Source organism: Notamacropus eugenii, chromosome 7, assembly GCF_028372415.1.
Source record: "Notamacropus eugenii isolate mMacEug1 chromosome 7, mMacEug1.pri_v2, whole genome shotgun sequence".
NCBI lineage: Eukaryota > Metazoa > Chordata > Mammalia > Diprotodontia > Macropodidae > Notamacropus > Notamacropus eugenii.
In genome coordinates, this window is record NC_092878.1 from 35,375,156 (window position 1) to 35,399,801 (window position 24,646).

The window sequence follows — 24,646 nt, forward strand, 5'->3', positions numbered from 1 at the left end:
GAACTTCAAAACCCTTGATATCATCCACAATTCTCCTCTCCTTCTGGACTCCTCTCTCTAATGGAAAGGAGGCCCTTCAGCATGCCAAAGCCAACTCCTCTACACATATCCTTAGTCCCAATCCCTAATGTCTTCTCTGACAGATTGCCTCTACAATCATCCTCCACTTTCATCTTGTATCTCTTCCATTCTACTCGTTCATTTTCTGTTACCTAGAAACACATCCAGTTTTTTACATACTTTAAAACCTTTCACTTGATGCTACATCCTCTGAAACTTTCATCATGAAGCTCTCCTCCCTTTCACAGATGAATTCCTAGAAAAAGCTGTGTGTCCTTGTGGACTCCATCTCCTCTCTTGCAGTATGGCTTTTGAGCTTATCATTCAATTGACAATGCTCTCTCCAAAGTTACTAGATGATCTCTCGACTGCCAAACTGAATGGCCTTTACTCGATTCTTCTCTTTCTTATTCTTTCTGGAGCATCTGATGCTGTTGACCACTTCACTTCCTATTCCTAGATACTCTCTCCAGGTTTTCGTCACACTGTTCTCTCTCATTTTCCTCTTACTGCTTCTCAATCTTCTTGACTAGATCATCCCCTGTATCCTGCCCGTATCCGTTGGTGTACTCCATCTTGGAACCTTTTTCACTCTCTACATTCTCTCTCTTTTAGTGAGCTCATTAGCTCCCATGATTCAATTATTATCCCTACGCAGATGACTCCTGGGTCTATATGTCTAGCCCTTGGTTCTTTGCTGAGTTCCAGTTTCACATTGCCAGTTGCCTTACAGACTCTTCAAAGTCAAATAAATGTTGGGCAACTCAAACTCAACATGTTGGAAACAACACGTTTTCTTTACCTCCAAAACCATTCTTCCAAACTTTCCTAATTCTGGCAAGGGCACTACTATCCTTTCAGTTAATAGAATTCATAACCTCAGTCATTCCTAATTCATCACTTTTCCTCGCTGTATGTATCCAATTAGTTGTCTTGTTGATTCACCTCCACAACCTCTCTCACATTTATTCTCTTCTCTCCCCTCTCAGAGCCACTTCTCTGGTCCAGGTACTCATCAGCTCTCACCTGGACTATTATAATGGCTTTGCAAAGAGTCTCCCCTCTCTAATCCGCCCTCCATGTAGCTGTCAAACTGATGGCAGTTCTAGAGCACAGGCCTGAGCATGTCACTCCTCTGCTTAATAAACTCCACTAATTCCCTCTAAGATCAGATTCAAATTCCTCTGTTTGGCATTTGGAACCAGAGTGGATTGATGGGGCTTTAACTTACCTTTCCAGTCTTATTACAGATTACTTCTATTCATACATTCCACAAACCAGTGAAATTGACCTTGTTGCTAAGCCATACACATGAAATTCCATCTTCTCATAATCTCTGTGTCTTCCCACAGTTGGTCTCCCATGCCTGGAATGTAGAACTTCCTGTCCTTGACCCCTCAGAACTCCTTGCTTCCTTTGAAAGCTCAGTTCAAGGGCCATCTCCTACAGGAAATCTTTCCTGACATGCCTGAATCTAATGTCCTCCCCTGAACACATTATTCTGTACATATTTTGTCTCCCTGAGCATCAGAGGCTCTTTGATTTTTGTCTTTGTATGGCTGGTGCTAGCACAGTGCTGAGAACATAGGAGACCCTTGGTAAGTTTTTTTAGTTGATTAAGTCAGTCCATAAGCATTTATTAAGAACCCACTGTGTGCCAGTCTCTGTGCTAAGTCCTGGGGATACAGCCCATGGGTACAAAGTGAAGCTCCTGCTCTCAAGGAGCTCACAGTCTAATCAGAGTTTAAAAACAACAAAAAGGCCCACTTCTTTCTATTCAAACATATTTGATTTTTAGAATCACAAGTCTCTGCCATCTCATTTTCCTTAATCTTCAACCTATTTTTTAAGGTTTGTACAAACCACCTTTTGGAGGAATTGATATAAATATTTCTACCAATATAGTATTTTTGAATGAACCAGTAGAACCATAGGATTTAAGAGTTGGTCCATTATTCCCTCCCACCAATGCTCACTGATGCTAGACTCCAGAGACTCTCTTCTGAACTCTGAAGGCCAGGTATTATATACTGGCAAAGCAAAGTACAAAAAATTAATTTAGATGATCAGTCAAAAACTATTTATCTCACTTATCAGTGTATTTCAGGACAAATAATTTCTTGTCCATCATAACTCTATTGCAGGAAAACCCATGAAAGGGCTAGTTGACTGTGTCAAAGTTTGCTGAAACTTGTAAAGCTATTCAAAATTATCTCTAACTTGGAAAATGCCATGCAAATCTACTCTTGCCCAAAATGGAAGTACATCTACTGCCTATCAAAGGCATCAAATTAAAGTTCCCAAAGCCTGAATAATTCACAAATTCCTAGCTAAGGATTCATTGTTTAATTCTGCTTAGCTCGCGTTAAAGGCAGCTTGACATTTGCATTACTAAGAGTCCCTGGATATTTCAGTGAATTTTTAATGCCTTATACTTGAACAGTGTGAATATGGGCATATACTATCTGTGAATTTACAGAAAATATCATGAAAAGTATGGGAAAGATAAATGAATATTCAACATATAACCTGAGCAAAGGAACAAAAGCAGGTAACAGTCTTTTAATTCTTTTGCAGTTATTTTTAAAGACCTTTAAGTAGATTCACTGCTGGTGACAATGAAAAGAAAAAGCAGACTCAGTGTCATCAGAAATCTATCACGGCTTACAATGTAGAAAGTTAAAAGGACATCTTTAGCAGCTATAAATTTTAACACTACATTTTCTTTTACCAATATAAAGATGTTGATCATATAATTTCTATTATTACTAAGTTACTATAGTAACTTTTAGTCTGTGTTTAAAGATGAGGGTTCTAAAGAACCCTCAAAGACTGTGATGTCATTCATCCTGACATTTTGTCTTTTCTCTCTTCAAATTATTGAGCAGTTGGCTTATAGCACTATAAAAACCAAACAGTATATTCAAGTGTTCTTTCACCTACTTGAAAAAGATTTTATTTCCATAGGATTTTGATGAAGGTACAGACTTAAGAGAAAATTCTGTACCTGGAAGTGAAGAAACGTTTAACTAGGTTAAGTTCAAGAACATGATATTTTTATTAAACTTAAGACTTCCTATAGTTCAGATACTTACCTGTATATGAAAGCACAGAAGACTTTCCAATCCCTGAGACAGAAGCTGCATATCCTGTTGTAGAATTTTTACTAAAAAAGAAAACATATTTTGTGGAACATTTAAAGTATAGGAATATGCTTCTTTCAGAATATAGTGGGTAACTTTCTGTAGTGTATGGATATATGGATATATTAATATGCATTCTGTTTCTATCTTGGTAAATATTTTCCAAATCAGATGTTTCACCAAATAAATATTTGATAGTCTTAATGTACCATTCCCAATAAAATTATTGTTTTACCACAAACACTTGAATTCTACCTTGAATGCTATCTTACACTTTTGAAGTTTAATAGAAATATTAATTTTCATCAGCTGACACCTTTAAGACAGGTAAATGTTCTTGTAGACATTTTCATATCTGCAGATTTAGTCCCTTTTGTACTAAACTGATCTAAATCTCTATCCTTTTTATTCCCCATCCTGGGATCTTCTTATTGACTAGGAACTTTCATCAGACTCCCACAATTGTCTGTTAGAAATGTTAGTACACACTCGTACAAAACTGTAAAAGGTTAAAACACTTTTAGAAACATCCTCTACAAAATTTTACGTATAGTTTTAATAGACTCATTCATACTTCTTTCTTATTGCTTTGTCAATTTAAATGCAGCTGCCATGCTTTTAAAATATGTTAGAAACAAACAAACAAAAATCATAGTTATTGACTTGAATGACATAGATTCTCCCTTTACTTATCTCCTGTATTTAAAGTCCTGGAATGTCCTCTTCCCTCAGGTTAAAGGGAGAAGATAGGCACTGGTGCCTTTTGGCATGACAGGCCTTCTAGCAGACAATGATATGGACCAGTAGCGCCAAACTCAAATATAAACAGGGATCACTAAAGATACCTAAGGATTCCTGAACCACCACACAAACTTAAGCTTTAAAATGTAATATTATCTATGTTTTATTATATTTTTATTTTATTAAGTGTTTCCTAATTACACTTTCATGTGGTTTGGGTCACATTTGGGAGTCCTACGGGCCGTGTGTTTGACCCCTCTGCTACAGACCACAGCAGATTTTTTGAAGACAACAGAATGATGGTTCCAACATGACTACTTTTCGATCCCTGGTTTCTCTGAGGCTTTTCTTTTATCCTTTTAGAAGTTACACGTCTAACGCTACGAAGCCCCTTCCACACAAATAAAGTTATGTTATGACTCCTATACATTTTGTTACGTAGTTTTAAGACATGCATTTCCTGCATGCTCTGGGCCTCCTGCTTCTTTGGTAGTGGTCCTACTCATATACAAAAGCCTTCTCTGACTACTGTTAAGAATGATATCTCCTTGCCTCAAACTTCTCAGAGCACTTTTTCTGGACCTCTCTGTTGCACTTACTTTCCCTACACTACTCTGTGTCACAGTTCTTTATATCATAGTTATGGATGGACACAGCACAGAGGTTAAGTTTGGATTTAATGTAAGGAAAAACTTACTAGTAATGAAACTATCCAAATGTGGACCTCTGGAGGCAATGGGCTCAACCTCATTAGAACAAGTACACCTTGGATGATCCCTTGTTGACATATGTGGTGGAAAGGTTATTATTTAAGGATGGATTGGATTAGAATACCTTTGCTGTCCCTTCCAGTTCTGAAATTCTGTGATTATTATGTATAGGTGTCTTCCCTCATTAGGCTGCAAGCTTTTTTTTTTCTTACTTCAGGATCTGTATCTTATCTTTGTATCTGTAGGATCTTTTATGGAGCCTTATGTATGATTTATAACTTAATAAATTTTGAACTTCAAACAAAGGAAATAGGGCAGCTAGGTGGCACAGTAAGTAAAGTACTAGTCCTAGAGTCAGGAAGACTCATCTTTCTGAGTTCAAATCTGACCTCAGACATTTATTAGGTGTGTGACCCTGGGCAAGTCACCTAACACTTTGTCTCAGTTTCCTCATCTACAAAATGAGCTGAAGAAGGCAAACCACTCCATTATCTTTGCTTAGAAAACTCCAAATGGAGTCATGAAGAGTCAGACACGACTAAAGAGGAAAACCAAAGGACACTGATGAACTTTTGACCTATAGATAACCTATAATCAATTCTGTAATTTTTTTCCTGAGTATCAGATAAATTTAAGCAAAAATAACGAATTGTAGCAAGAGAATAAGATTTATAACTGCTGCTTACAAAGTAAAGGGCTAGAACTTAAGACATACCCAGTACACTTTTCTAAGTTGCCATATTTAGGGTGAAGAGCTTGACTACTGAAGGACTGGCTTCTTACCAATTTGGATTTCTTGATTTCTTTGCCTAGAGAAAATAAGTAAAAATAAACATTTTAAACTGTTCTCACTTTCTCTAAGAAAAAAAGACATATCTAAGTTGTTCTGTCAGAGAGAGCCAACTGAAATATCTGGAAGATAGTCTAACAAGACATTTCAATTATACCCCACATTAAGAACATGAAAACAACTAACAAGAAGATGTAAAAGGTACATTCTCTAGTATGTCCTCTAATTTCATGTACCAACTCTTTCCCCACAACTAATATGTATAAAAAGAGAGAAGTGGCATAAAAGAAAGTTGTTCCTTACTTGTAGATGGGGTGCATGAAGATGATCCTGCAACAGCCATAGGAATGTTTTTTGGCAGAACAGCTGATGTTTTACTGTCTCTACCTAAAATTTTGTGTAAGAGCTGTTGTTATTTTTATTACTTGATTTTTACCAAGCTCCATACATATATAGTATTAGGAAATGAGATTCCAAAATCTGTTTCTTCACATATCACCCAAATTTCAGTGTTTTTTTTTCAGATATCCTTATATTATATACTTTAGACTTCTCAGGCCTCCCTCTCTCCTGTTCTATCCACTGCTCTTTGCTGGAACTTTACCCAAGTCACACCCTATAACTCCAGGGGCCCTTCAGTTTCTGTCTTGGGCCATCTTCTCTCCTCTCTCTGCACTTGGTCATCTCATAAGCTCCCACGGACATAATGACCATCTCTATGTTGATGATTCTCCAATCCACCTAAACCTCTCTGCTAACCTCCAACTGTGTACCTCCAAATGCTTTTCAGACATCTTGAACTGTCTAGGAGACAACTTAGACTTAATCTGTCCAAAACAATTCATTATCTTTCACTCTAAACACTTCCCTTGTCATACCTTCCCTATGAAGGTATAGTGGAGGAGAAGGTAAAGGAGAACATGATCCTCCCAGTCACCCAGGCTCACAACCTTGGTGTCATCTTGGATTTTTCACTATTTCTCACCCCATATATCCAAGCTATTGCTAAGGCCTGTCAGGTTCACCTTTGTAACATCACTCAAATACAGCCCCTTTCCCTTTCTACATACTGCAACCAACCTAGTGCAGACCCTCATGACTCCATCCCTGGGCCATTGTAATAGCCTGCAGGTGGGTCTGCCTGATTCAATTCTCTTCTCATTCCTGTCTAATTCTCCATTTAGCCACCAATGTGATAAAGTGATTTTCCTATACTGCAGGTCTGACCATGTCACCTCACTACTCAATAAATTCCAGTGGCTCCCTATTGCTTCTGGGATCAAATACAAAATGCTCTGTTTGGCATTCAAAGCCCTTTGCAATCCAAACTGGGCCTACCTTTCTGGTCTTCTTTCACCTTATACACCACCATGTATTTTTTGTTGTTGTTGTTATTGCTGTGATTCAGTTGGGGTTAAGTGACTTGCCCAAGGTCACACAGCTAGTAAGTGTAAAGAGTCTGAGGCCAGATTTGAACTCAGTTTCTCCTGACTTCAGGGCTGTTGCTCTATCCACTGCCCCCACTATATACTCTTCAGTCCTGAGGCACTGGCCTCCTGCCTGTTTCAGGAGAATAAAACATTACCCCTCTTGACTGAAGGCATTTTCTCTGGCCTTCCCCAGGCCTGGAATGCGCTCCTTCCTTACCTCTGCCTCATAGACTTCCCTGGCTTCAAGTTCAGACTAAAATTCCACCTTCTAAAGGAAGTCTTTCTCAACTCCTCTTAATTCTAGTGCCTTCCTTCTCTTAATTATTTCCCATTTCTCCTTCATACAGCTTATCTGTACATAATTGTTTGCTTGATCTCCCCAATAAGACTGGGAGCTCCCTGAGAGCAGGGATTGACTTTTGCAGTGCCTGGTACCTAGTAAGTTCTTAGTAAGTGTTTACTGACTGATACACGGAGTCAAACTTTGTTAGTATCAACAACAAGAGTTCTACCATCCTCAATAGCTTCTTCAAAGGGAACTAAAATTGCATTTTCATTAACATTGTAATTTATAATTTTCCCAACTCTCTGAAGCATACTCAAGCTAAAACCACCTTTAATAAATGCAAAAAAATAATAGTCCCTATCAAGTTAAAAACTGAGTATTGTTCTTCATAATGTAATCATTAAGCAGTGAATGTAAGGAATACAAATGACTTACGTTGCTTCTTCTCAAAGATTTTGTCACTACTTGGTCTTCCCTCATTCTGTTGCTTCTCTTTTTCTAGTTGTTCCTGTTATTAAAACATTATTCATAAAATTAAGGCAACACAGTTTAAGAAAATTTAAAAAATTTTGTAATGAAAGTGATTTTAAGCTTCAAGAATGACATTTCATTTCCTACAAATGAATAGCTCATTAGAAGCATAAAACATGTGCTTCTAAACGATATTCAATGATGCTACAGGGTTTTCTGAGTTCTTTTTAATTCCTCATGGAAGATACACCAAAAACCTTAAGTCAACATTTTCTGAAAAGTAAACTCAGAGATTCTCTTGTCCAGCCAAAATAAACAACATATCTGTCTTTCAGATTAGTAATGTTCCATTAGGGTATTTCAATTTCTATTTTAAAAATTCTCAAAATAATGTTTATGTAGAAAGTAACTGAAAATAATTAGAATTATTTCTTAGTTTTCCATAAAAAGATTCAGTTAATTTGCATTATATAGAGATGAAAGTTTGAGCCATTCAAATAACTGAATTTTCTTCATAAATGAAGATTATGTATTTATATTTACACTGTTAAAAACACCTGTAGATGGAAATCTTTCTAAATAGTATAGATTACTGAACTTCTTAAATAGAAAATAGCTTGTCTTCATAAAGAAGAATATTCACAACCTTGTTTTGTTGGCTTTCATGGATATGAAACACATTAATGTTTTATGGATGACGCAGGGTCATCATCAGGCTAAGGAGTTATTGGAGTGAGGCACTTAGAGGTTGGGTGGTACAGCTGAATGAGCAATTCTGGAGCTGAGTCAGAAGCCTTGGGCTCAATTTCCGCATCTGGCATTTATTATATGTGTCACTGTGTCATCCCTGGAGCTCTCAGGGGATCAGTTTCCTCACAGGTAAACTGAAGGGATTAAACTCAGTGACCTAAGTCCTCCTGGTTTTAAATTTATTCCACAGATACACTGCAGAGCTATGCGGTATCTAGTGTGAAGCCTATGGTGTACAGGGCTACTGTACAGGGCTGTTTATAGGGGGTTTTTTCCTTGTTATTTCCACCAGGCTTTTCAACTTTCATGACAAGCAGTTGAAGCCATTATTGTCAGGCAAGCATCTCTGTTTCTGGTCAGTGAATGGACCAAGTAAATAACATCAGTCATAATCTTTGGGTCACTGACTCTTTTTGGCTAAAAAACTCTTCCCCATTGCCAGTCAAGTGCCAGATCTCTGGATTTATTACACATGATATTCTATTGAAAAAGTAACTTGGGGATATAAGTTAATGGCTTGCTTCCTGTTTGACATTAAGTGAGCACCTTCATTCACAAATGGTATTTCCCACAACCATTTTATTTCTGCAAAGGGGAAAAATCATGCTTCTGTATTCCCCAATTTCTGCTTATAAAAAATGTCCGCTGTTTTCACTTTAGAGATATGTAAAAAATGGAAGAAGTCTATCTCGATGTACTCCTAAATACTTCACTTTGTTAAAGCAAAGCAAACTTGTTACTGGTCAGTCTTATTCTCACACCTGCTTACATTCCCCGTGTTACTGCTTTTAAGAAAGGTACAAATAGAAGTTCTATGTTAACACGGGCTCACCAGCTCTGCTGATGTGAAGACCTATTTAAAAAGCTTGATTTGAACCTTCCTCTTTATCAAATGTTATTTTCACTATCTCAGAAATCAATTTTAATGACACACGAAATGGAACAAAATTCTAAACTATTCAAAAAGTATTTTTTTTCCTTAAGAACAATGTTAATAAAACTGAACTGTTGAAATTCTTTCTTTTCCTTCCATTAGAAAAGCAAGGGATCAGCTGAATTAAGAGAACTCTTTATCTGATCACTCGTATTTGAAATTTTCTATTTTGTACATAAACCTAACAAATATATTCAGCATCTATTATTTCAAATCACTAAGACTTCATCATTTTACCTTATTGAGGCACAGTCTCACTTGCTTAACCTTATGTAGGGAAATCTGAATTTAAAAAATAAAACACACTAGAACTTACACACTCAAATGAAAGCTATGATCTTTAAAAGGTCAAAACCTTGGAAGGCAATCTACACACTTATTCCAGCAATACTGCCTTGAATTGTCCTTCAGTGTCCAAAGAATATTATTTTGAAGATCATCAATGGTGGCAAATATTCATCTTTTGAGATTTGAAATTTGATTTTGGACTACGTCAAAAGCTGTTCATAGTCAGGTCTGGTGGATATGGTAGACGATCAAATTTGATCAAATATTTTGGTGGGGGATTAGAGGAATCAAAACTGAGAAATGACTATGAAGAAATGAGACTAATTTTCTCATGCGATTAATAAAATGACTCTAAAAGGTACTCCCAAAATGAATTTTGACAAGAACAGGTTCACTAGAATATATGTGCAGCTTCTCTGGGTAAGCTAAAGAGAGTATTCATTTAGATGTGTACATTCAGGGATGTCTGTTTAAAAACAATGTTCTCATTACTTTATAGTCAGGTTTAATATATTCTATTTTAGTCAATTTTCAAAATTTACTGAATGTCTACTGTGAAAAGCACTGAACCAAGCTATAACCTGACATAGCTTAGTTATATATACACAAAGCAGGTAATGAAATGATGCTGTAAACAACAGTAAACGTATCAGAACCTTTTAAACCTGAATGTGGGGCTGGCTATTTCTGATCAGGCTGGGGAATCGCTGACATCGAATTTCACTAGATTTTGATGAAAGAGGGACAGGGAAGACAAAGACAAAATGAAACAGTTCTTGCTTTCAAGAAGCTTACATTCTACTGGGGGAAGTAATACAACACACACACACACCCCACACAAAGATGGAAATATGTGATTTCAGGGAGTAATTAGTAGGTGGGGGATCCGGAAAAGCTGCATGTAGGGGATGACACTTCAGCTGAGCTCTGAAGGTAGCCAGAGATTCTAATATAGAGATGTGAGGAGGAGCAATTCTGCAAAAGAATGGAGATGGAAGATGGAATGATGCCCTATATCAACCCAGTCAATCTGGCTGGAGTGTAGAGTACATGAAAGAGAGTAATGTGTAGCTAGCTTAGAAAACTCATCTGAAATCTGGTCGTGGAGGGACAAATAGAGGAGTTTAAGTTTATATTTATCCTAGAGGCTATGGCGATCTACTGGGGCTTTCTGAATAGCTGAATGACATGGCTAAACCTGTCCTTTAGGAATATTCCTTTGGTAGCTGCATGGAGGATGGAATGGAGAGGGGCAGGAAGACCAATTAGGAAGACATTACAATAATTCAGGCAAGAGGCAATAAGGGCTTGAACTAAAGTGGTGACTATATTAGTGAAGAAAGGGAATGAGTGAAAGGTATTATTGAGGTAGAATCAAGAAGACCTGGCAACTCTTTAGCTCTGAGGGATGAAAGATGATTCTGAAGAATGCCAGAAACAAAGACATTTTGAGGTTCTGAAGAAGAGTAGTTTTCTCTGGTGGGGAGGGAGGAAGGGGATAAAGTGAGTTCTGTTTTGGCCATCCAGGAGGAGAGGTTTCATAAGTGTGGGTGCCCCCTCGACATAGAGATGTGGGATTAATTTGCAAAGAGATGATCACTGATGGGCACTGAGGAGATGACCAAGAGAGAAAGAGTGATAGGACAAGTAGAAGAATTAAGAGAAGAGTCTCACAAAAACCCAAAGACAGAGTATCCTAGTATGTTTCTTTTTACCTTGAAGAATGAAGGGATATTCCTGACTCCTGTCTTTGGTGTAATGTAGAAAAACGGACTCACACAGAATTTCTGAGTTGCAAAATAACTCAGTTGCCAATTAGTACCACCCGGATCCAAAAGGAATAGCCACTATAACAAGCCTGATAAGTAGTCATAAAGACCGTTTTACAAAGAGCTCCAATGAGGGAGAATCCACTTCCTCCCCAAAACAACTCTTTCATTTTTTCAACACAGCTTCTCTGGGTAACATTTTCAGTTATTTCAAATAAATCCTCACACCACATGAACTCTTATCATCCTAAATGCCCTCTTCTGGACACTCCTTCCAGCTTAACATGTCCTTCTTAACCTGTGACATCCAGAACCAAACACAATAATCCAGATGTGGTCTGGTTACCTTTTTTAAAAAAATTATTCACACTACTGACTCATACTGAGCTTGCAGTCTGCATAAAGCTCCAGATCTTTTTCAGACATACTACTGATTCTGATTCCTCCATCTTATGTTTGTGAAACTGACTTTTCATAATCACTGCTTCCCATCATGGATGTCAACAAATACCTCTTTAGTGATCTGTTTTATAATTTTCCCAGGAACAAAATGCAAGCTTCTAGCTAAAAAGTAGCTTGGAGGCATTGTTTTCTTTCCTCTTGAAAATCAGGACATTTTCGTTCTCCAGCCATTTTCCATAATCTGTCAAATATCACTGAAAGGCCTTGCTAATCACATTTATCAATTCTTTCAATACCTGAAGACACAGTTAATCTGGAACAAGTGGCTTGAATTCATCCAAAGTAGCTAGATGCTCTTTTACTATCTCCTCATTTGTCTTGGATATTAACTCCCTATTACCCATTTTGATGCTGCCATTCCCTATACAAAGGTCATTTCCCTAGTCTAAGAAACCCAAGATAAGAATTGAGCAACTCTGCTATTCTTTTGTGTTAGCTATCAGCATTCCATCTAGCCCAAGCAACAGTCCTGTCCTTTCCTCAATCCTCCTCTTTCCTCTAATACGCCTTTAAAAACCCTTGTTATTATTCACGTTTCCTGTGAGCCTCAGCTCCTTCTGAGCATTAGTGCCCCCAAGTGACAAGTTCTTATATTTGTCCCTTGTTACTAGTCTTTCTTTCCTTCTGTATATATGTTCCAGAAAACCTCAGTTGGCTAGTAAGATCCTTGGACATCCTCGTTGGTCTCTAGACAATTCTCATTTTTCTGACTCAGTGGAATGCTGTCTCTTTGTATTTTCAGAATTTGTTCTTGAAAGGCTTCTATTCCTGGTAGGCTGATGATTTTCACAAGTTCATACCTGGCCTTGAATCCTTTCAAATTTGCTCTCCTAAAGTTTAGAATGCATGTCACACTTTGGCTTTCTATTTCTTTCTCCATCACAAAGTTTAGGAGAGACGGTCATTTCTTCTTAAAGTTCCCATCATTTGCATTCTGGCTACCTTCTCCTCCCTATTAGCGAGAAACAGATTCAGTATGGAATATTCCATTATTAATTTTTCCATCCTGTAAAGGATGACTCCCACTAAGGCATGCCAAGAAGATTTTTAGTTGCATTGCTTCCAGGAGATAGAAAACTCTAACTGATGTTTGATGACAAAATCACTTGCAATTCCCTCCATCGAGTTTTACTTTGAGGTTTACTATCATGCTTCCTCCACTTCTTGTTCCTGAACTTCTTGCCATGAATTTCCTTCTTTAACTATGTAATGCTATCTTTCCCCCTTTTACATGTCTTCCTTCTTTTGAATAAGGTATTATTTTTCTAGAGGCACGTATACTCCAGTGACAGAACTCATCCCACCAAGTCTCAGTGATGCTCATGAGGTCAATTTTTTTCCCTTGCTAATATTAGGACCTCTAGTTCCTCTTGTCTGTTGCTTAGACTTTAATAACAACAATAACTAACACATATATTGTTCTAAGATTTGCAAAGTGACTTACATACATTATTTTACAAGATTCACCTAACAACCCTATGAAGGAGAAGTGATCCATTTTCCAGATAAGGAAGCATTTCAGTACAGACATATTGTGGTCACAGCATTTACTACTAGCTCCTTTTAAAAATTTTTTTCTTCTGTGACCAGACTCTGCTACTTTTCTTTCTTCTTCACCGTAGGGACACTCTAAGGTATCTATGTTGGTACATATAACTAATCAGTTCTCTTCCTTGTATTCATTTTAGTTTAAGGCTCTTTTGATTAGATTTGCAATATGCTCAGCAAGTACATTCTTATGAGGCTTTGTTAGATGCATTTAATTTCTGACCAGTAGCCTGTCATCCCTCTATGCAAAGCCTTGGTCCACAAGTCCCAATCTTTATCCTGTGTAACTCAAGGAGGTTATTTCACATCCATGAACCTATTTCCCCCTCTACAAAATGGGGGGTTGGATGAGATGGACTCCAAAGTCTCTTCTAGCTCTGGATCTAGGAGACTAGTTTCAGACTTCACACTTCCCAAATCAATTTCTTTTTTTTCTAAATTCCTTCTTTTCAGTGGACAACAATGAGGAAGATGCAGCCTGTGCCCCACTTTGGTCTTCAGTTTCTTGCCTCAGATCTTGTAATCTTTAGCAAAACTTTTCAGGTTCCTTCTGCACTATCATGTACGCTCTCCCAAACCACCAAAGGGGGAGTAAGTCTTTGGAGATTTTCGTAGTTTTTAGATATATTTCTTTCTGATGTTGATAATCAGGTTAACAAATTGTTCAGTAGCCTTCTGAAAGGGAAGTCATCAACCACCACCTTTCCTCTTCTTCCTCTGACTTTCCCAGATAATTTCTTCCCTGGTATCACATGAGGTTCTCCTACACCATTCCTTGGGGAGAAGTAGCTGCTTCTCCCTCAGAACATCTAGTTCCCTTCTCTTCAGAAAAAAACCTCAACTCTATTTGTCAGCTCCATGTGTACAGAGATCCTTTTCCTTCTCTTCCACATCTAGTTGGCATTCTTCCACTCTCCAACCTCCTGATATGGGGTCAAATCTCCTCTACTCCATCTTCACATTCATTTATTTTTTCTCGTGGAAGCTCAGCTTCTGTTTCCTTTAAGATCAGCCCATGTTCCTTAACAACATGGAGTATAAAGGTGTGTTCCTTGTCTTTTTCACCTTCTCTTTGAGGGAGCTGGGGGATTAGGACTGCAAGTAGTTAATTGTGGGAAATAAACCATATCAACTCCATCTTGTGACTCAATTCTAGAGCTAACTCATTTCCCTTTCTATTCAATTATGGGTCTAGTCCAATTTCTGCCTTGTGAGAAAATTTTATTCAACTGTGGGAATTGGGGAAAAACTTTATTACGATGTTTGAACCTAGCCCTGCATGGATGGGAAAATGGACCACCCCTACCTGCTGTTTAGAGACCTTTAACTAAGGACCTAGTTTACGCTGACCAGAACTATAGTCAGATCTAAGAATTGATGCCAGGAGTTTTCTTACAATCATACATCTCAAGCAACTCATATGTCTTATTTGAAAACTGGCCTTGTACTGATCAGTCAATTACTGTTTCCATGTTCCTTTCACTGCTCACAGACACTTGGGAGGAGAGGGGAAGTAGGACACTTTCTTTTCTGATTTCAGGGGATTGCACCTGTTCACTCCCTCCAAATTTGGAAAAGTCCTTAATCTTCCCTTCAATTAGAAATCAGAATACCTAATGTTGTATCCTGGTTAATTGTTTCCTTTTAATTAATTGACCTTATTTGATTGTTTTAATGTATTTTTCCCTGTATTTGGAGATCAGGCCCAAACCAAGGAGGCTTAGTTCTGCTTTGTTGGTGTATCAGCAAGAACCCCGACATACACAGGAAGGCCTGCTGTACAGGTCCTTACATCTGCTCTTCTAAAAGGAAAGCAACTTTTGAGGAGTCAACAATCACTTTAATCAAGTATATATATCATTCACTTATTTCAGGGGGAAAAATCAGCACCCTCGACTTCAGGGAATATATAAACAGAGAAACAAAGATCAACAGACAAGGCTTCCAACTGTCTTGGCCATAAGCAATACATACATCACTGACCAACAGACAGATAACTGTCTGACCATACATACATAAGTCACCAGAGGGAGAAGCACCAACATCTGGGTTTTCAAAGCCAGGGAGGTGTTCCTTAGGGGCTGCCCAGTCTCATTTGGCCAAACACTTCCAATGAGTTAGACTCAAAGTAAAACCTCACCTCAGAGTATTTATACACTTTTTAGAGCCAGAGGGCATCACAACCCTTGCGAACCAGTGCCTCATTAGAAATTAAGGTGTGGACCTCCCCTAACCAAGCTTCCCTTAATGGGCAGGCCCATCAACGGGTGGGGAAGATCTTTAACTCTCCTAAGCATGACAGTTGGACATTTCCTCAGTCATTTCATCTTTTACCTGCCACATCTTCCCTTAGGAAGACCAGTCTATAGCTTTAGAACATGGATATTATATTAGTCACACTGTTTATGGTTCATGATAGAATAAGTAAGAATTTAAATCATTATTTCTAAGAAGGAAAAAAATTTTTTGAGAGGCAGCATGGCGTAGTGGATGGGAGAGCTAGTTTTGAAGCTAGGAAGACCTAGGTTCAAGTCCAGCCTCTGACATGTAGTGGCTGGTGACACTTGGCAAGACAAGTTATCTCACAAGTTATCCCCTAAGACTTAAGTTGAAGAAAAAGTGCCAACCTGTATTGCTCAAAGGAGTTTATTCACCTAGCAGTTCCTTAAGCCAATGAAATCATAGGTCTAGGTTCTCTCTCAGTCCTTAAATGAAAGGTCCTATGTTAGGCACTGAGGATAGGACAAAGATGTTTAAGACCCAGAAGCTATGCATAAAAAACTGACAATTCAGTGGGAAAAAATGACACGTATACAGACAACTACTAGACTGGATAAATAAAAATCACATCCTTAAAAAAAAAGAAATTACATTTCTTTTAAAGAAGAAAGTAGGTAAACACTGAAAGATAATGATTATAGGATATGCTGAGGTTTTTACTCAAGTCATCTTTGAAGAAAAAACATGGTTTACTTCTAAGACAGATATGTAAAACAAAAAATGACTTAAAAGCACACAAGGAGGTACAAAATGCTGTGAGAATTCACAGAAAGGAGAAACTGCTTTGGTCTGGGGATATCAAAGAAGGCTACAAGAGAGATGACATTTGAGCTGGGACTGGGAGGAGAATATGATTTCAACTAACAGATTTTGGGAGAAGGAAGGTAATGGCATGAGCAAAGACAAGGATGCAGGAGAGTGATAGGGCCTATTTAGGAAAACAGTGGCTAGATTTTAGCCACTAGGGCATGTGAAAGAAAGTAGCGTGAGCTGAGGACAGAAAAGGTGGTTCAGGGAAGACTATGGAGGCTCTTTGTTAACAGACTAAAAAACATGATTTTATTTGATAGGAAGTAGATCATCATTGAAGGCTTTTGACCATAGGAGACAATGTAATCAGCTTTATGTATGTGTTAAAAAAGTTTCATGTGAAAGTAGGGTATAAGAAAAATGGATGCCTTTAGGTGAGGAGGTCACATCCTCAAGGTAAATTGTGCTGTGGTTTTGGAAAAAAATGATTTTGTTCTCTTCCATACTAGCTAACAGCAAGATAGAGAGGGCACTAAGATGAGAGGGGTGACATTTTTTTGGTTTGGAAATCTCTTCAATACACCAAATACAAACAAAAACCCCCAAGGCTTTTGTCCTCTTTTCTTCCCCCAAATTCAATCAAAAAAACCAGAGGAGGATAGGTATCCCTCTAATTCATGAAAGGCTATAATAAAAAGCATCAGATCTTCTCTTTATTCTTTTAAGAAAAATATTAGGTGAAAAGGACCACTGAGGAGATTCTCATTAAGTTCAGTCCTAAGTGTATAGTTGTCATCTATTGGGGAAGCTTCTCCCCTGCTTGTACACAATAAAAAATTTGAAAAAAATTAAACAAGAAACCTACCATTTCCAAAAGAAGGAGTTCTTCTCTTTCTTTCTCCTGGTCCAATAAATCTTTTTCATAAAACCTTTTCTGAAACTGTTTATGGTTTAAAAAGAAATTGTGAAACATTAATAATGAGTTTACAAAAAATGTTAAATATTCCTTTCAAAATGAATAGTCTACTTACAGCATCCATAGACATTTCCATTCTGTCCAACTCTAACACAGTCTATTAAAAGAGTTAAAACCTTGGTTATTATTTTTAAACCAAACAATAATTCAATTATATCAGTCAACTATTTCTTAAAAACATATAAGGAGGAAAACTTGAAGAAAAAAACCTACACTGTGCTAAGCTGCTTTCCAGGTCCCTCTAATTCTAAGCTGGAAAATTCTATGAAATGAGAACAGAATATGTTAGTACTAAATACCATTTAACATGCTATTAACCTATAGAGGGGAATAATGTAATGTCGTTACGCTGTAAATATAATAATGATGATGACTGTGATAGCTAGCATTTGCATGTTGCTTTAAGGTTTGCTTAAGTGACCTCATTAGATCCTCACAACGATTCTGTGAGGTAGGTACTCATTTTACAGATAAGGAAATTAAGGCTGGGAGGGGTTAAGTGACTTGCCCAGGTTCACGTAGCTAATAAATGTCAAACAGAACTTGAATTCAGGTCTTCCTGCCCACATGGCCAGCACTCTTATCCACCGTACCATCTAGTTATCTCAACTGACTCCTACCATCCTTCCACTTGTTTTGTTCTTTGTAAGTGTATTCAGCTTAGCTGATTTCTGTTAGTTCTCAAGACCAAAACAGTCTGAATTTTAAATAACCAACATAGTGATGATTAAGCTTTTAGTTATATAAGGTCAACCTGTATTGTGTTCTTTTACCTAAAATATTTTTTTTTGCTTTCTTTTACATGAAAAGTTTATGACAAGCTATTGAGGATACTGTCTTAGTATTTGATCAGTTCTAAGGCTTTAGTCTAGAAATTTCTTCTTATCATGTCAGAATTACACTTGACTGAAACAAAACATACTAAGTATCACATTATGAAAGACCAATAGTTTAGCTAGTGCAGAATTCTGCTTCTGACAGTCAGTCAATAAGCATATATTAAGTGCTTACCATGCATCAGGGATTGTGTTAAGCACTGTACACGTAAAGAAACACAAAAACTGGGTCCCTGCCCTCCACAAACTCACGCTATAATGGGGGAGACAACATGCATATAACTAGGCAAATACAAGATATACAGAGTAGATGGAAAGTAATCTCAAGGAGAAAGGCCTTAGCAGCTGGAGGGACTAGGAATGGCCTCCTGAAGAAGGTGGAACTTGAACTGAGTTTTGAAGGAAACCAAGGAAAGATGGAGGTCAGGAGGCAGAATATTCAGGCATGGGGGGCATACAGATCCATACAAACAGGACATACAAAGGTACAGAAATCAGAGATGGAGTATTGTGATTGAGGAAATGCATGAAGGCCAGAAGAGCTAGACTGCAGAGTGCTACAAGGAATGACATATTAGAAAACTGGAAAAGTAGGAAGGGACCAGGTTACAAAGAGTTTTAAATGCCAGAGGATTTTAATAAGGAATATAAGGAGAGAAGGAAGCTCAATGAATTAAGCAATAAAGAGAGAGCTATTCAGTAAAATGGTAGAAACAGAAATATACTATAAGAGACTAAAGGAGGAGGTGTTGATCAGGAGGGTGATGCAGAGAATGTAGACTATGTTGAGGAGAGCTGAGAGTTCATGCTAGAGGGCTTCGAAACTTTTAGTAAATGAGAGTGTAAGGAGTAGGGGAAGACTTGATCCTTGCTTGAGGAATATAGTAGGAAAAATATCATAAGTTCCTATTGCACATAGAATGTGCTAGTATTCCTTTAAAATGTATTAAAACTATCCGTGAGACTTTACTGGCCCAGGGGTTGAAAACTTCAACCACTGACATATCTTCCTGGGGTCCTAAGTGCACAAGCTAGAAGAGTTAGGAGCTCCTCCTTCATGTTTCTGAGTACAAGACCAACATGGATAACACAGAAACAGGGAAGCTGTACCCAAGGGAATCAATTCCTTAATATTCTTTCCCTGTTATGGCTAAAATATAGTGCCTTTTGTTTGTTTGTGTCTCAGTTCATTCCAATTCTAAAACTGAAGTACTGGACCAGTTTGAATCAGGTCTGGCCCCTACTAACAAAGATAAAAGGGAAGGTTGGTAGCAGTTGTTTTGGATATAATGGAATCAGACAATGAACATTTTTATTAAACACCTAATATGTGTCAGACACTATGTAAAGTGCTGGGGATACCAAGAATGATAAAACACAGTCCTTGCTCTCAAGGAGCTCTGAGTCTAATGGGGGAGACAACAAGGAAACAACCTTGCGGAAACAAGCTAATGATAAACAACAGAGAGAAGGCATTAAGATTAAGGAGGACTGTGAAAAGATTCTTGTAACTAGGGGGATCTGAGCTACAAAGGTAAAATTAATAGGCTTTGGTAACAGATTATATAAGATGGGGTTATGTGAGGGTTGTTAGAATGAAGAGTGCAGGATGACATCTTGGTTGTGAGCCTAGTGACTGAAAGGATAGTTGTGCCCTCAAAAGTAACAGGAAAGATAGGAAAAGGGGGAAGGGAAGATTGAGGGGAAGATGATGAGTTCAGTTTTATAAATGTTGTGTCAAAATTGAGTTTGAGATGTTTAATAGGGAGCTGAGAGAGGCAAAACTGGAATTCAGCAGAGAGGTAATGGTTGGATAAGTGATCTGAGAATCATCAGTAGAGAGATAATAAATGAATCCATGGGAGCTGATAAGATCACCAAGTGAAATAATATAGAGGGAGAAGAGAAGAGACCTCAGGAGAGAGTCATGTAGGACCCCCAAGGTTAGCAGGAGTGGCCTGGATGAAGAAGTAGCAGAGGAATCTCAAGAGTGTTCAGATTGGTAGGAGGAGAACCAGGACAGAGCAGTGTAACAAAAACCTCAAGAGAAAAGAACATCAAGGAGGAGGGGGTAACTGACAGTGTCGAAGGCTGCAGGGAGATCAAGAACCAGAAGACAGAAATAAACCATTTACTGTATTGCAGTTAATGGACCAGCTGAGATTGGAAAGCATAAGAAAGTTATTTCCACCAATGCCCTCAGCACTTTCAAATGGTTCAACATCAGAAAATGCTATGATTTTATCAACAGAAATATATTAAAGAAGAGTCATTACTATCTGCTTTGCCACAGCACAATGAGCACCACGAGACTTTTCCATTTGACTTGCAGCTGAAGCTTTGCATCTGTGGTGTCTCCCTATAAGGATGAGAGCTCCTTGACAGCAGGAATAGTCTTATTTGTGTCCTCAGTATTTTGCACATAGTAAGCATTCAAAAAATGATTTTTTTAATTCACTCATTAATAAATTTTTGTTAGTTCCTTAGTAGTGTGTGTACACTTACAAGTAGAAAAGGGAGACAGAAGGAGTGATCCTGAGTTGAAGGTCAGTAGCACAAAGTCAAGTGGGAGAGTTGGGGAACAGGCAAAATACAAAGAGAAAGCAATACAGAAATGACTGACCATGGTGTCAAGATTGGATAGGGAGGAGAGACCAGAGCAGAGCTGGTTACCTGGAAGAAAAAGAGGAAGAATCAAGGGACTGATGTGAAAAGAATAAGGGACAGGAAGAGGTCACAGGACAAGAGACTGCAAGAAAAAGGGAGAAGTTCAGAGTTCAGGATTCTGGACACGGAAAAGTTTAATGTGATGGTGAGTTTTAAGGTATGATGCCCTTAAGGTATGACATCATCCTTAAGATCAGGATTGTTCATGGGACAACCCACGATGTGCCCATCATTCAAGAGTTTTAATAAATCTTTGTTAAACCTGTTTGTATTTTTGGCTTATACAATCTCTTGCAGGAACGAACTCCCACATTCACATAGAAGCTCCTATACAATTCTGTAGTGATTTGCTATCATCTGTAATAAGCTGAGACTAGACATTCTGGTGATAGTAAAAAAATTTTTTCCTAAGTTTCTACTTAGATACACATACAGCTGCTTGAAAGATTTATAGTTATTTTAAAAGATTTTACATTTCAGTGATTAAGATTAAATAAATAAAAAATAAATCAGGTATGGTCAAGTCAACTGATATAAAAAGGCCAAATTTTGAACTAAGGGAGAAGAGATATACTGAGAGACTGGGATGAGAACTTGCAGTTCACTGGCAATCCTTATAAAAAGCTTCCCACAGTTTGGAGGATTCTATTATCAAATGCATTAAGGACTGTCAACATTGTTTAAAAGGCAATTTCCTCTGTTATTGTAGTGAGGTAGAACAGTTTTTCCCAGCTCTAAATCCAAGTCAATATCAGTTAATAAACTTAAAACAATACACCATGCAAATGAATGCTAAGAAACCAACTATATCTCTTTATATCCCAGATCAAATTTACAAAAATAGATTTGCTATGACCTTTTAAAAATTGTTATTTATAAATATTCAAGTGATTCATAATTATATAAAGCTTAAATTAAATTATGCTCTACCTCACCTCCTTATCTTTTTGTACATGCCATTAAGAGAATTCCTTGCGATCAATACATATAAAAACAGGAAAGCATTTGGCCCACTGGAATGGGCATTGAATTGGGAGTAAAGAGACCTGGATCTGGTTGCCTGGCCCTGTCACTAACGAAGCTGTATACTTTGGTAGGTCATTTAACCATTTTTGGCTTCAATTTCTTTATTTGTAAAATGACAATGTGGCTAGATCTTTAAGGCAAGATCTGTAATTTTTCTAGTTTCAATGTTCCATAAAATATATGCCAATTTCATGAACAAAGGCTTTTGTTCACTTGAATCAAATAATGTTTTATTCCGAAGTCTTAGTCAGCTATGTCCACCCACCAAGTCAGTTTATATCAAGAAATTTTAATCTCTTAGATCACATCCAAAAAGAACTACATATGCTCATGTAGGATGTTTTCTAATTCCTGTTCTTGAAATAAAGGATTTAGATGAGTTTTCTAACCCCAAGAGACAGAGTAGTGCAGTAATGATCATCATTACTTTACTTTCCTGAGAGGTTTGGTGCCCTGGAGATCAAGAGCTGACCTCAAGGCCAGGAACACGTAGTTCCAAATCCTCCTTCCAACACATCCTGGCTCTGTGACCTGAGGGAAGTCACAAAACCTCTCCAGGCAATTCTCAGGCCCTGTCATGTCCCCAGCTTACTGAAAGAGTCATGAACACGACTTTGTGAGGGTTATACTCACCCGTTTTACAATAGCCAGCACATCTTTATCTTTTTCTTGACAGAGGAGTTTTCTTACACACAATTCTAACTGCTGAAGTAAGTGTTTGTCCGCAGGAATCTTAAGAGTAGATTTCACTTTGGGCAAAAGGTAGCAGAGTTTCATTCTACAGAAAAGAGGAATAGCACTTAAGCTCTGGTGCGTAGCCATTCCTAATCCTAAGAAAAAAATAACTATAAACTGGTTTGCTTAAAGAATTCTTATAGAGATCTTAAACAAAATGAGGTTTTAAATTTCTGTGATTTCCTCTGTAATTCCTTTTGGTACATTTCCATATAAAGCATCCAGACTGCCAACTCTTTTCTGACAAAGGTACAAAAATGTCATAGTGCTTTTAGAGTTGCTTGCAGTTTATGTTACTCATATTTAAGAGACATGCAAAATTCACAAAAAGACACTGCTGCCAGCATATGAAAGCTCCTTTATTCCCGGCAAGAGGACACAGCTGGGCCAAATCTCTCCTCTCGTTCTTCAGAAATCTAAATACCTAGTGGGGAACACTGGGCACAGAGCCTAATATAAATTCAACTGAACAAGCTCTTGTTATATGGAGAGTAAATATCTAATGGAATGTATGAGTTTGAAATTCCTTTCAACCATTGGCCCCTCCTAATAAATATTAAGAAACAATGTGCTAGAGCAGCTAGATGGCACAGTAGATACAGCACCAACCCTGGAGTCTGTAGGACCTGAGTTCAAATGTGACCTCAGACACTTACCAGCTATGTGCCTGGGCAAGTCACATTGCCCCTATAGAAAAAAAAAGAAAATAAGAAACAATACACTGATTTTAAAATTATGTTTCTGTTTACCTTACTTTATTTATCCTCCTATTTTCAGGCATATTCCATTCAAACCTCAATACTTTATCTACTAAAATGTAGCAAGGTAACTGAATGTAAGAAAAGATAAGAAATGAAATTTCAAAGCAGTCCCCTTCCCCTGTTTTGTACCACAAACGAGGTAGAAAAACTTGAGAGTTGTCAACCACACAGTTTTGAAGCAGTTGTCTTTCTTCTCTACAGTTTCAGGGGAGAGACCACAACAGGACAGAAGGTTATAACTGCATCAAACTCATCCCCTTTCTGCTGCCACTTTGCTAAACTAAAGGGGCAAGAAAAAGCTACGCATCCAGCTTTGACAAATTGCTATCTTTCCTACTGGCCTGCAAATTTGGGGCAGTGTCAGAAGAATACATTTCCAAATCCAACTGACACTTACCAGTTAAGACCAATAATGATTTCAGAGCACAACAAAATCCTCCTTTAATGTAGAAGAAGAGTTGCTTTGGAACCAACTTAAGAGAAGCCTAGGAAATTGATTTATCATACAATATTTTACTGGATTCGTGCCATACCTCACATTTGCTACTGGGTCATGTGTCAACTCAAGAGCAGGTAAGAAGAAATATTTACAGAAAAATGATTTGGAAAAGAGCTCAATAATAAATTCACAGGTGTCCAAAAACCGAAGTCTATACCAGTAGCTTTTTCCTTGGCCCAATTCTGAAAAAAAGGAAAAAATTATGATGAATTCAGTTTTCTATTTTCATTAACATATCCCAAATGAAACCTCATGGGATCAAGAGGAAAACAACGCAAATAAATTCAGAGTTTTAATCATACTCATGGTGGTTCAGTGAATACAGTGCTGGATCTAGTCAGGAAAACCTGAGTTCAAATGCAGCTTCAGAAACTTACTAGCTCCGCGACCCTGACCAAATCACTTAGCCTGTTTGCCGCAGTATTTTCCTCTATAAAATAAGGGTGTAAATAGAATCTACCTCCAATGGTTATTGTGGGGATAAAACCAGTTAATATTCTTAAATGTAAACCTTAAAGAGCTATATAAATGAGAACTGCTGTAATTCTTTTGGTAATGTTTTAATTTACTTGAATTACAAAATTTTGTAATTATAGGAAGATTATAATTTGCAGGCAAATATTAAAGCTAGACTGTGAACAAATAAAATCACTTAGCCATTTTATCCTTAGTTGACAGGTCCTAATAAATCTATAAATAAATCAAATGAAATCATGTATGAATGAACTGAAAGT

At 37.6% G+C, this 24,646-nt stretch overlaps 1 protein-coding gene across 3 annotated transcripts in view; it reads right to left on the reverse strand.

The window, feature by feature from the left end:
- PPP4R4 (protein phosphatase 4 regulatory subunit 4) overlaps positions 1-24,646 on the reverse strand; it is a 131,096-nt gene that overhangs the window by 5,466 nt on the left and 100,984 nt on the right. For all 3 annotated transcript variants that reach the window (XM_072623899.1, XM_072623898.1, XM_072623900.1), the window contains 8 exons: positions 23,947-24,094; positions 22,551-22,695; positions 17,444-17,485; positions 17,278-17,352; positions 7,596-7,668; positions 5,748-5,831; positions 5,370-5,463; positions 3,156-3,226 (listed from right to left, as the gene is read on the reverse strand). In XM_072623899.1, the coding sequence (XP_072480000.1) occupies positions 3,156-3,226; positions 5,370-5,463; positions 5,748-5,831; positions 7,596-7,668; positions 17,278-17,352; positions 17,444-17,485; positions 22,551-22,695; positions 23,947-24,094 (732 nt within the window). The remainder of the gene's footprint in view (positions 1-3,155; positions 3,227-5,369; positions 5,464-5,747; positions 5,832-7,595; positions 7,669-17,277; positions 17,353-17,443; positions 17,486-22,550; positions 22,696-23,946; positions 24,095-24,646) is intronic.